Source organism: Pteropus medius, unplaced genomic scaffold (genome assembly GCF_902729225.1).
Source record: "Pteropus medius unplaced genomic scaffold, Ma_sr-lr_union100, whole genome shotgun sequence".
Taxonomy (NCBI): domain Eukaryota; kingdom Metazoa; phylum Chordata; class Mammalia; order Chiroptera; family Pteropodidae; genus Pteropus; species Pteropus medius.
Window position 1 is genome coordinate 1,415,490 of NW_024351072.1, and position 12,978 is coordinate 1,428,467.

At 35.6% G+C, this 12,978-nt stretch overlaps 1 protein-coding gene across 5 annotated transcripts in view; it reads right to left on the reverse strand.

The window, feature by feature from the left end:
- The window catches only part of WDR44 (WD repeat domain 44), a 130,364-nt gene that overhangs the window by 90,157 nt on the left and 27,229 nt on the right, over window positions 1-12,978 (reverse strand). For 4 of the 5 annotated variants that reach the window (XR_005648589.1, XM_039842506.1, XM_039842503.1 and 1 more), the window contains exon 3: window positions 10,395-10,469. Coding sequence is in view for 4 of the 5 variants with exons in the window: in XM_039842506.1 (XP_039698440.1) it covers window positions 10,395-10,469 (75 nt within the window). In the remaining variant the exon portion in view is untranslated. Of the gene's footprint in view, window positions 1-9,733; window positions 9,891-10,394; window positions 10,470-12,978 lie in introns of those variants that run through there. The other variant, XM_039842505.1, reaches the window with a different exon arrangement.

The following is a 12,978-nucleotide window of genomic DNA, read 5'->3' on the forward strand; positions in this document are numbered from 1 at the left end:
GGGATGGGGTGAAGGAGAACACACTTCCATTAATGCGCAGGTGGAGAAACGGTCCATTAAACACCATAAACAAGCAAGGTGACAAGGCAGCTCAGAAAGAAAGAAAGGAAAAAAAAAAGAAACTCCAGAAAATAAGCTTACAAAGAAACATGTGACTTAAATGACAGAAAATTCAGGATGGTACTTCTGAAAAAACTCGGTGAGATCCAAAACAAATCATATAAACAATTTCAGGAATTGAAAAAAAACAACAACAAACAACTAGATGAGCAAATTAGTTTGTTAGCAAGGAGATTGAAATGTTCAAAATGAACCAAATAAACCTTCTAGAGATGAAGAATACATTGCAAGAGTTGAAAAATAAAATAACGAGCTTGGAAAATAGAGTCGATCAAATGGAGGAAAGGATCAGTGATATCGAAGACAGAAATCTAGAAATAAAACAGAAGGAAGAAGAGAGGAACCGAAGAATGAAAAATAATGAAAGAGAAATATAAGAAACAGCTCACACCATCAGCAGACAAACCATAAGAGTAATGGGAATCCTTGAAGTGGAGGAAAAGAAGCGCGGATTAGAAAGTGCTTTCAGACAAATAGTTGATGAGAATTTCCCAAATATAAGGAATGAGCTGGAACTTGGAATTCAAGAAGTCAACAGAACACCCAATTATCTCAACTCAAAAAAGCCTTCACCAATACACATCGTATTAAAATAAGCAAAAATCAACAACAAAGACAGAATTCTCAGGGCAGCCAGGAAAAAGAAGATGGTAACCAATAAAGGAAAACCCATTAGATTATCGTCGGACTTCTCAGCACAAACCTTACAAGCCAGAAAGGAGTGGAATCAAATAGTCAAATGATTAAATGAAAGGAATGACCAGCCTAGAATAATGTATCCAGCTAAGCTCTCCTTTAGATATGAAGGAGAAATAAAGTCCTTTCCAGACATACAAAAATTGAGGGAATTCTCCACTATGAGGCCTGTACTACAGGAAATACTGAAAGGGGTCTGCTCACCTAAAATAAAATGACCAAAAAAAATCCATAATTAGGAGTAAGGTGACTAACAGGCTGATAAAAGCAGAGGAGTGCAACTCTTACTAGGAACAGGGCATTATAAGCTTAAAATAAGAAGAGATTTGCTATAGCAAGATAGTAATGAACGTTCAGCACACATAGGACAAAGTGAGATAACAATGACTGAAAAGGGGAGGATTCAACAATTCAAATTTGCAAAGGGGAAAGGAAATAAGGCATATGCAGAAGAAAATGGTTTATCTCAGAGATATATATATATATATATATATATATATATACATATATATATATATATATATATATATATATATACTATCCTTTTCATATTCATAATGGTAGCCACACATAGAAGATTCGGAACAGAAGGAACAGAAGTATATAACATAAAACGAGAAGAACCAGAGGGAAAACCTATAAAAGCCAACCAAAATAAAGAAAACAGAAACACAAGGACAAGGAACCAATGGAAACACTGAGCTACCAGAAAGCAAAAGATAAAATGGCTATAAGAAGACCTCATATTTCAATAATCACCCTAAATGTAAATGGACTGAACTCAACAATAAAAAGGCACAGAGTTGCAGGATGGATCAAAAAACAAAACCCAAACATATGCTGCATCCAGGACACACCTCTCAGATCCAAAGACAAATATACACTCAAAGTGAAAGAGTGGAAAATGATGTTTCAAGCAAAAGGCATTTAGAGAACAGCGGGAGTAGCGGTACTAATATCTGATGAAATAGACTTTGAAATAAAAAAGGTAAAGAAAGATACTGAGGGACACTTCATAATGATAAGGGAAATCATGCACCAAGAGGACAGAACCCTTATTAATATCTATGCTCCCAATCAGGGAGCCCCAAAATATGTAAAGTAATTACTAACAGAACTAAAGGGAGAAACAGACCAAAACACTATTGATGTAGGGGACCTAAATACCCCATTGTCAGATATGAACAGATGCTGTTTATTTATACATATTTCTCTAGTGCACCTGGAACATTCTCAAGAACTGATGACATACTGGGACACAGAGATAGCCTCAAAAAATATAAGAGGGTTGAAATCATACCAATCATATTCTCTGATCATAATGCTTTGACACTAGAGATCAACTGCAAAATGAAAGCGGAAAGAACCACAAATACATGGAGATTAAATAACATGCTACTGAAGAAGAACTGAGTCAGAGAAGAAATAAAAAGGGAGATCAAGAGATATGTAGAAACGAATGATAATGATAGTACAACATATCAAAAGTTTTGAGACACAGCAAAAACGGTCATAAGAGGAAAGTTCATATCATTACAGGCCTATCTCCAAAAATAAGAATGAGCCCAAATAAACGACCTAACGCTTCATCTTAAAAAACTAGAAAAGGAAGAGTAAAAGAAGCCTAAAGTCAACAGAAGAAAAGAAATAATCAAAACTAGAGCAGAAATAAATGAAACTGAAAACAAAACAAACAAACAAACAAAAACAATAGAAAAACTAAATGCAATGAAGAGTTGGTTCTTTGAGAAGGCTAATAAAATTGACAAATCCCTGGCTAGACTCACTAAAGAAAAAAGAGAAAGGACACAAATAAACAAAATCAGGGATGAAAGAGGAGACATTACGACAGACACGGCAGAAATACAAAGGATCATACAAGAATACTATGAAAAAGTATGTAACACCAAATTTAATAACCTAGAAGAAGTGGACCAGTACTTAGAAAAATACAACCTTCCTAGAATGAATGAAGAAGAACTGGAAAAACTAAATAGACTGATCAGCAGTATGGAAATTGAAACAATCATCAAAAACCTACCAAAAAGTAAAAGTCCAGGACCAGATGGCTTCACCTGTGGATTCTACGAAACATTCAAAAATTTAATACCTATCCTGCTCAAACTGTTCCAAAAAATCAAAGAGGAGGCAATACTTCCCAACTCATTTTAGGAGGCCAATATTACTCTGATTACCAAAATCTGGTAAAGATAACACAAAAAACGAAAACTACAGACCAATATCCCTCATGAACACAGATGCAAAAATACTAAATAAGACTAGAGAACTGAACACAGCAACATATTAAAAAGATTATAAACCACGAACAAGTGGGCTTCATCCCAGGACATATGGATGGTTCAACATATGCAAATCGATTAATGTGATACACCACATAAACAAATTAAAAAGTAAGAATTATATGATCATATCAATAGATGTAGAAAAAGCATTCGACAAGATACAGTATCCATTTATGATCAAAACACCTAATAAAATCGGTAGAGTAGGAAGGTACTTTAACATAATAAAGGCCATCTACAACAAACCCTCAGCCAACATTATACTTAATGGTGAAAGACTAAAAACCTTCTCTCTAAGATCAGAAACGAGACAAGGCTTTCCACTATCGCCGCTGTTATTCAATATAATGTCGGAGGTCCTAGCAAGTGCAGTCACACAAAAGAAAGATATAAAAGGCATCCAAACAGGAAACAAAGAAGTCGAACTGTCACTATTTGCGGATGACACGATCTTCTATATAGAAAACCCTAAAGACACCACAAGAACACTACTAGAATCAATAAGCAAATACAGTCAAGTCTCTGGATACAAACTCAATGTTCGAAAATCCATAGCGTTAGTATGCTGTAGTAATGAAGCATCAGAAAAAGTGGAAACAATAATTCCTTTTGCAACTGCAACAAAAAGAATAAAATACCTAGGAATAAATCTAAAGAAACATGTGAAGAACCTATATAATAAAAACTACAAGATCCTATTAAAAGAAATTTAAGAAGATACAAAGAAATGGAAAGATATTCCATGTTCTTGGGTTGGAAGAATCAACATAGTTAAAATGACCATATTACCTAAAGCATTATACAGATTTAATGCAATCTCCATCAAAATCCCATCAGCATTTTTTAGAGAAATAAAACAAAAAATCATCAGATTTGTATGGAAGCACAAAAGACTCCAAATTGCCAAAACCATCCTGAGAAAAAAGAACGAGGCTAGAGGCATCACTATGCCTGACTTGAAATTATACTACAAAGCGACAGTGATCAAAACGGCATGGTATTGGCAGAAAACAGACACATGGACAAGTGGAATTGAATCAAGAGTCTAGAAATAAACCCATATTTATATGGGCAAATAATTTTTGACAAAAGTGCCAAAAATATACAGTGGAGAAAGGAAAGCCTCTTCAATAAGTGGTGCTGTGAGAACTGAAAAGCCACCTGCAAAAGAATGAAACTAGACTGTTGTCTATCACCAGACGCCAAAATTAACTCAAAATGATTTAAGGATCTGAATATAAGACCTGAAACAATAAATACATAGAAGAAAACATAGGAACTATGTTTTCATAGGATTTTATGAATTTGACCTCAAAAGCAAGGGAAGTAAAAGCAAAAATAAATGAATGCGACTACATCAAACTGAAAAGCTTCTGCTCAGCAAAAGAAATCATCAACAAGGTAAAGAGACAACCATTCGAGTAGAAAATATATTTGCAAGCAACACCTCTGATAAGGGCCTAATATCCAAAATATACAAAGAACTCATACGAATCAATAACAACGATTAAAAAAAAAATAAACAATCCAATCAAAAACTGGGCAGAGGAACTGAATAGACACTTCTCCCTAGAGGACATACAAATGGCCAACAAACATATGAAAAGATGCTCAACATCGCTAGCTATTAGGGAAATGCAAATCAAAACCATAATGAGATACCATCTCACACCTGTTAGAATGACTATAATCAACAGGACAAGTAATAACAAATGTTGGAGAGGATGTGGAGAAAAAGGAACCTTCATACACTGCTGGTGGGACTGCAAATTGGTACAGCCACTATGGGAAACAGTATGGAGTTTCCTCAAAAAACTAAGAATTGACCTACCATATGATCCAGCAATCCCTCTACTGGGTATTTACCCCAAAGACTTAAAAACTCATATTTGAAAAGATATTTGCAAGCCGATGTTCATAACAGTATTATTCACAGTGGCCAGGACATGGAAACAACCGAAGTGTCCTATGATAGATGATTGGCTAAAGAAGCTGTGGTACATATATACAGTGGATTATTACTCAGCCATAAGAAGGATGAAATACTGCCATTTGCAACAACATGGATGGACCTTGAAATAATCATACTAAGCAAAATAAGCCAGAGAGAAAAGGTTGAAAACCACCTGATATCACATATGTGGACTATAAACCTAAAAGCAACGAATGTACAGAACAAACCAACAGAGACTCGTGGACATCGATAATGGACTAGTGGTTACCAGAAGGGATCGGGGAGAGGGCCGGGGGAAAATAAAAAAATAAAATGTTAAAAAAACACACTGCTTTTCCAGTGTCCATAAAATAAAAACCAGATGTTTTTGTATGACACAAGGCATTCTCATAATCCAACCTTAACTTAGGTTTCTGGACGTATCCTCAAACATTCTCCACATTCATCATTTCCATGTGTTTGGTTATGCCTTTCCTCTCCCATCTCTGCCTGCCCAAATCTTATCCATTCATTGAGAACCAGCTCAGATGCTACTTCCTCCATGAAGTCTTCCTCGTTATCAGCAGTAAGTAAAGCCTCCTTTTGTGTTTTTGTAATAGTTATTAAGTTTATTTGAACACTCATTACATTACACTCAGTTTTGTGTTTATCTAGATTCCTTCTATACTAAAATGTAAGCTACTAGGTGCTGGGATTGTTTCTTGGTGCAAAGTGTATCCCTACAGCCTGTATCATTAATGCGTGGCACTTAATTCAATTGAAAAGGCTAGAACTTAAAAAGTGATATCTAGAAATTTAAGCCTCACTCTCTCTCCCATGGTGTTTACTCACTACTTTTGCAGCTTCTAAATTCTCCTTAAAAAAATCACCATTTTTCTGTTACTAACTATAGTTACTCGTTTGTAATTTATCCTAAGAATAAAATCCTTAAAAAAAGAAAGCTCAAGTGAAAAAAGTACAAACATTTCAAGTTTTCAACAATAAAAACAATTAGATACATGTGTAATGCATTTGCTTGATGGAAACTGATAATAAATCAAATGAAAATTATTATTGAAATTGTGTAGAAATATGAAAATGTAAAAATGGTAAGAGGAAAGTGGAGAATACAACATTCTATCTGCACTACAATTAGGGGGAAAAAAGGTATGCAAATAAGTAAGAACCAGAAGGGAATGCTAAAAAACTCAAGATAGTTGCTATGGTGTATAATTGTAGGCAATTTCTGATTAAAACAAACAAACAAACAAAAAAAAAGGTACCACTCTTGTTATCTTATTTATGCTGATACACAATACCACCATTTCTCCCCAAAAGAAAACCTTTTCTTTCAAAAGAAAAAGTATGATCAATATTAAAATATGTAGTTCATTAAATTTCTAAATCCTATAAGGGTAGAACAATGGATCTTCATTGGGGGTGATCTTGCTCGGCACCCTTCCCCAAACATTTGGTAATGTCTGGAGACAATTTTCGTTGTCATGACAGGGTACAGGGAATCTACTGGCACCTGTTGGGTAGAAGCCAGAGATGCTGCTAAACATTCTACAATGTACAGAACAGTCTCCCCTTTCCTCCACAACGAAGAATTACCCAGCTCCAATAGTCAATAGTGTTGAGAAACTCTAGTGTACAGAATATGCCATTCTGTTAGTCTTTGGAAACCCACTGGCCAGAATAGTGTCTGAGGCACAGAAAACTCAAAACTAGTATAAATGGATGAGCACACACCATCTCTCTCCTTAGGTTTTATCCTGATACTGTGAACTACCCCATCGTCAAAATTTTTATCTTGTGCTCAGTCTCTTCTAGTAAAACAAACTCTGAAGCGTCATAGCATCAATTCTTCAAAAGGTATCAAAGGCTAACAGAGTAATGACTTTTCAAAATTTTATTTTATATTAGTTTCAGGTGCACAGCATAGTGGTTAGATATTTATATAATTTATGAAGTGATCCCTCTGATTAGTCTAGTACCCACCTGGCATTATACATAGTTATCACAATTATATTGACTATAATCCCTATGCTGTACTTCACATCCCCATGACTATTTTGTAAATACCAATTTGTACTCCTTAATCCCTTCACTTTTTCGCCTAGCCCAAGCCCCGCCATCTAGCAATCACCAGTTTGTTCTTTGTATCTATGAGTTTGTTTTCATTTTGTTTATTCGTTTATTTTGTTCTTTAGATTCCACGTATAAGTGGAATCATATGGTATTTTGTCTTTTTCTGTCTGACTTATTTCACTTAGCATAATACTCTCTAGGTTCATCCATGTCATTGCAAATGGTAAGATTTCATTTTTTATGGCTGAGTAATATTCCATTGTATATGTGTACCATAAATTCTTTATCCAATTGTCTACTGATAGTCACTTAGGTTGCTTCCATATCTTGGCTATTGTAAATAGCGCTGCAGTGAACATATGAGTGCATATATTTTTTTCAAATTAGTGTTTTGGTTTTCTCTGGATAAATACCCAAAAGTGCAATTCCTGGGTTATATGGTAGTTCTAATTTTAATTTTTTGGAGAACCTCCAAACTGTTTTACATAGTGGTTGTACCAATTTGCAATCCCACCAACAGTGCCCAAGGGTTCCCTTTTCTCTACATCCTCGTCAATACTTGTTTTGTTCTGATTTTTTATTTTTTCCCGGCTTTATTGAAATATGATAGACAATTAGTTGCTTGTATTTACAATGTACAATTCAATGAGTTTGTTTTTCAATTATAGTTGGCATACAATATACCAGTTTCAGTTGTACAGCATAGTGATCAGAGAGAGAGCCACATAACACACAAAGCGATCACCCCACTAAATCTAGTACCCTTCTTCCCGCTTACATATCTATTACATTATTAACCATCTTCCCCATGCTATACTCTACGTCTCCATGTCTATTCTGCAACTATCCATTTGTATCTCTTAATCCCTTTGCCTTTTTTTGCCGTCCCCCCAACCCCCTCCCATCTATTATCCCTCAAAGTATTCTCTGTATCCATGAGTTTATTTCTGCTGTCATTGTTGTCGTTGTTGATTTTGTTCTTTAGATTCCACGTATATGTGAAATCATGCGATCTTTGTCTTTCTCTATCCGACCCATTTCATTTAGCACAATACCCTCTAGGTCCACCAAGGCAAAATCTTTTTCCATCCTCTTCCTTTTAGTCTATGTGTGTCTTTTAATCTGAAGGAGTCTCTTCTAGGCAGCATATGTAGGGGTCTTGTTTTCTTATCCATTCAGCCGCCCTATCTTTTGGTTGGAACACTTAATTCTTTTCCATTTGAGGTATTTGTTGATAGGAATGTAGTTATGACCATTCTTTATTCCTGTTTTTGATACATGTTTTTTCTTCTTAAAGAAGTCCCTCCAACATTTCCTATAACACTGGCTTGGTATTGATGAATTCCTTTAACTTATTTTTGTCTGGAAAGTTCTTTATCTGTCCGACTCTAGATGAGAGCTTTTGTTGGATAAAGTATTCTTGGTTGTAGATCCTGGGTCAGCATCACATCGAATATTTTGTGCCCAGCCCTTCTGTCCTGCATTGTTTCTTTTGAGAAATCAGCTGGAAGTTTTATGGGTGCTCCCTGCTTTTCTCTTGCTGCTTTTAAAATTCTCTCCTTGTAGTTAACCTTTGGTATTTTAATTTTGATGTGGCTTGGGTGGGGCCGTGAGTTGGGGGAGGCAGAGTGTCAGGGAATCCTGTGTTATCCAGTCTCAGCTATGGCAGTGCTGTGTTCACACACTGGGAGTGGGGAGGGCTCAACAGAGGAACAATGGATACCGCCAGCACTTCTTTCTGGGAGAAAGCCTCGCTCTGGTCCTCACTCCAACAACTCAGTTTTCCCCTATAAGTCCCTGGTGCCCCCAGAGCAGCCAACCGGCACTTGTGCTCAAAGTGCAGAGGTCCGTCACACTGCTCGCACACATGGCCCCTTTAAGAGGCGTCTGCAGCTGCCGGCTGCCACTGCCACAGCCTCTGTCCCACTCAGTTGCTCGGGACCGGCAGCCTCACTTCTTTGCCCCCTCCTACCTTCTACAGTTTCAGGTTGATTATTTCTCTCCCTAGTTTTAGTGCTTCTGTTCCTCTAGATCCCAGGCAACTTTCCTTGCTGTTTGCTCCGTGTTTCTGTCACAACTTTGATTTGGTCACAAGCAGGATGAACAGAGCCTCTATCACCTCTACCATTTTTTTCTCTTCCTTGATATAGGTGGTTCTTGTATCACATGTTTAGAAATAGTGCTCTTGACAAGTCTGAACAATGGTTGATCAAGGAAAGAGGACAACAGTGGGTCACTATATCTCCATCATCTGCAGGAAAGGAATGCAAGGGTTCCTGTGGGCAAGTGGATGCGGTGACTCACAAATCCATATCTTCAATTACAACCTATCCGCTGAGCATTTAGAACCAAATTTTGAAATCTCTATTTGACATCTCCATTTGGGTGTCCTACTGGCATAGCAAATTCATCATGTCTAAAATGGAATTCATCATATTCTCCCTGAGAGCTCTTCAATATCTTTTGCTTTCTGCCAAAGCCACTGGGCAATTGCCTCTTCTCCACCTCAGCTGGTCTGGAGAATTTTTCCAGGACACCAGGAGTGGGTCAGAGGCTCATGCGGGATTCATACTGAGAAAGTCTGTATTACCTGGTGCCAGAACGAGGGCTGGATGGACAGCAACCATTGTGCCTTAGTCCAAACAACATTCATTGTCTTCTGATTTATTGATGATAGCCAGAGTAACGACTTCTTATAATCTCCAACTCCGAAAGACATCAGTATAGCTGCACTGAGCTTTTCAATACCTTTAACTCTTGGTAGTAACCTTAAGAGTCGTTATAACTTATTTTAATAAAAATACAAGCATAAAAATAAAAGCACATTATAAAACATTTTTCAAAAGAGTTTTAAACCAGAAGGGAAGGGGGTTGGGAGGAGGTTGAATAGGGTAAAAAGGGTCAAATATATGGCAACAGGAGACTAAACTTTGGGTGGTGAGCACACAATACAATATGCAGATGATATATTATATAACTATACACTTGAAACTTACATAATCCTATTAACCAATGTCACCCTAATAAATGTAACTTAAAAAATGCTGTTTCAAGAATAAATTATCAATTATGAAATGACTTCTAAAAAGCCTGATGTGTCTTCAATCACAAATTCAACAGATTCAAGAAACATTTACTGAATATTTACCATATACAGAGCACTATACTAAAAGAATATGGAAAATTTTCTACTTTCAATATACCATGTAAGTGCCATCTGCTAAACTAATATTGACATTTTATCTACCAACCTTTTTAGACACATCTTGTTTCAATTCTTGTACAGTGGACTCATTTCCAACTTTGTGTGCAGTGTTCTCTGTTTCCTAAAAAGAGGAAAGGGACCAAATGATAACATCATTTCTTTAAAACTCTATTTAAAATGAGTACAAACTAAAAAATATAGCATTAGTAAATCAAAGGCCCATAAAGGGCTTAGATATTTGTATAATGATCGATGCCCAGAGTTTAGGCCAACTGGGACAATATGATTTGCATAAAAAGGTTATCAATGAGCAATTTCTAATTTTTCTACTGTAATGGAATATTTTTCCTTTGAAAGTATCCAAATGTTTTAACATCAAAAAACTGTACAGAAAGATAAGAACTACTAAGTACCTTTGTAACTTAAAAATATTAAAGATTTAAGTAAAGGAATGAAACAGAATTGTTATTTTTCCCAAAGTACTGCTCTATAAATATACATAAATATAAAAGTACATAACACAGAAAACCACATTCAATAATTTTCTTAAAAACTCTGTATGTTTTAGATAAATCAAGACTTAACCAGAAATTTAATGAAGTTCCCAATACAGTAACAGATGAACAAAATTAAACCCACCAAAAATACATATATATCTACGTATACATTCATATACACATACGTACATATATATATATGTTTGGGAGGTTAGTGAAGGTAGATAATGGATACTGCATTTCTGCTGGAAAAAAATGGGGTAAAATAAGGTAATCATACATTTGCAAATCTTAACACCATATTTTTCTCCATCTTAAGTCGTCTTTACATTTTTACAGAAGTGTAACAATTTGAATGCTACTACTGATGCCGAGAAAAAACTTCATACTTCTTGGTTCACACCATAGAGTGTGTTAGAAGAAGGCCACTATAACCATTTTTTTTTCTTGGTCAGATAAGCGACTCTAAGGCACATAAGGATGCATGTAAGCATTAAGGTAGCATTTCTACCAAGTCTCAGGATATGACCATGACAGGCTCAATGATATAATTACTCCAGAGATTATTATAATGCTAAAGATTTAATGTGCTTGAGAAATTTCTATAGGACTTCCAATAACTTCAAGCTGAAAAGTTGTTTCACTGAATTCCTAGCAGCATTTGGGGAATACTACCAATTTAGATTCTACTAGAGAAAAGCCGTTTCGTGAAATTTTAAGTGTTAGATAACATCCACACTCTACCACAGCCCATGAGGGCCTAACATGATATAGCCCCTGCCTACATCTTTGACATCTACACATTTCTCACCTCCTTCTCCCACTGAAAACCCACAATCATACTTTGGCCAACTGGATGGTTCCTTACCACCCTCAAGGTCACAGCTCATGTGTTATTATGTCAGAACAGACTTCCCTGACAACCCTAAAATAGCCCCCTTCTAACTTTCTATCGCATTATTCTATTTTTTTTCCTTTGTTGCACTTATCACCATCTGAAATGACCTTGTTTACTTGTTTTATTTTTTTTGTCTCTTGCCTGCCCCACCAGAATGTCAGTTCCATGAGAGAAGGGACCTTGCGTGTTCTGTTTACCAGTACTTACTCAGAATCTAAAATGGAGCCTGGCAAAAGTAATCATTTGCTGAATGAATGTTGAATAATGTATGCTCTGGTTTTTCTTCAGTTAATACACATATCTTAAGTTTACATATCCTTTAATCGAATTTTAGTTTTAAACTAAAAAACAAACAAACGAACAAACAAAAAACCTCTAATGAAAACCAATTAAGGGTGGAAGAAGAGTGAATTAGAAGAAGGTGGTTAAAAGGTACAAAATTCCAGTCAGAAGATAAAATAAGTACTAGGGATGTGATGTACGACACAATGACTACAGCTAACAATGCTATTTGATAAATAGGAAAGTTATTAAGTTATTAAATTCTAAGTGTTCCCATCATAAGGAAAATATTTTTTGTTTTTTCTTTTCTTTTTATTGCATCTATATGAGAAGACAGAGTCAGCTGAACCTATTGTGGTAATCATTTCACAATGTATGTAAATAAAACCATCATGCTGTAAGTCTTAAACAATGATATATGTCAATTATTTCTCAAAACTGGAAAAAAACAGATAAGAAAATAATCCTGACAAGGTGAGGGACAGAAAATACTTGAAAGCTAATGGCCATTAAGAACAGTTAATGCATATTAGAGAAACGCCTTCAATTGTCCTATGAATCAAGTATATGTACCCAATTATCCTCCAATAACTGTTCATTAGTAGGAAAATCAGAAGCACTGTACAACCTAATTTTGTGGATATTCCCCTTAAGTTAACCTAAGTGAAAATATACTCCTATACCTCAATTTAATGTGTTTGAATTAAATACAAAGATCACAGATTAACATTCTTACACTGACCAAAACTGCCAAGCGGTGATTAGAATTCTATTTTATTTGGTTTTAACAAAACTCTCTTGGACTTTTTGAACTTTTGAAAGCTGTCCACTTCTATAAATTAAATTGCTATTGTCGTAAGTTTAAAGGAGTGATATGGCACCTACCAGAGAATCTGATCTCTACAGAAGTTAATCGAAAGATTTCCCAGTAAAACCTGATTTAGTATATCTAC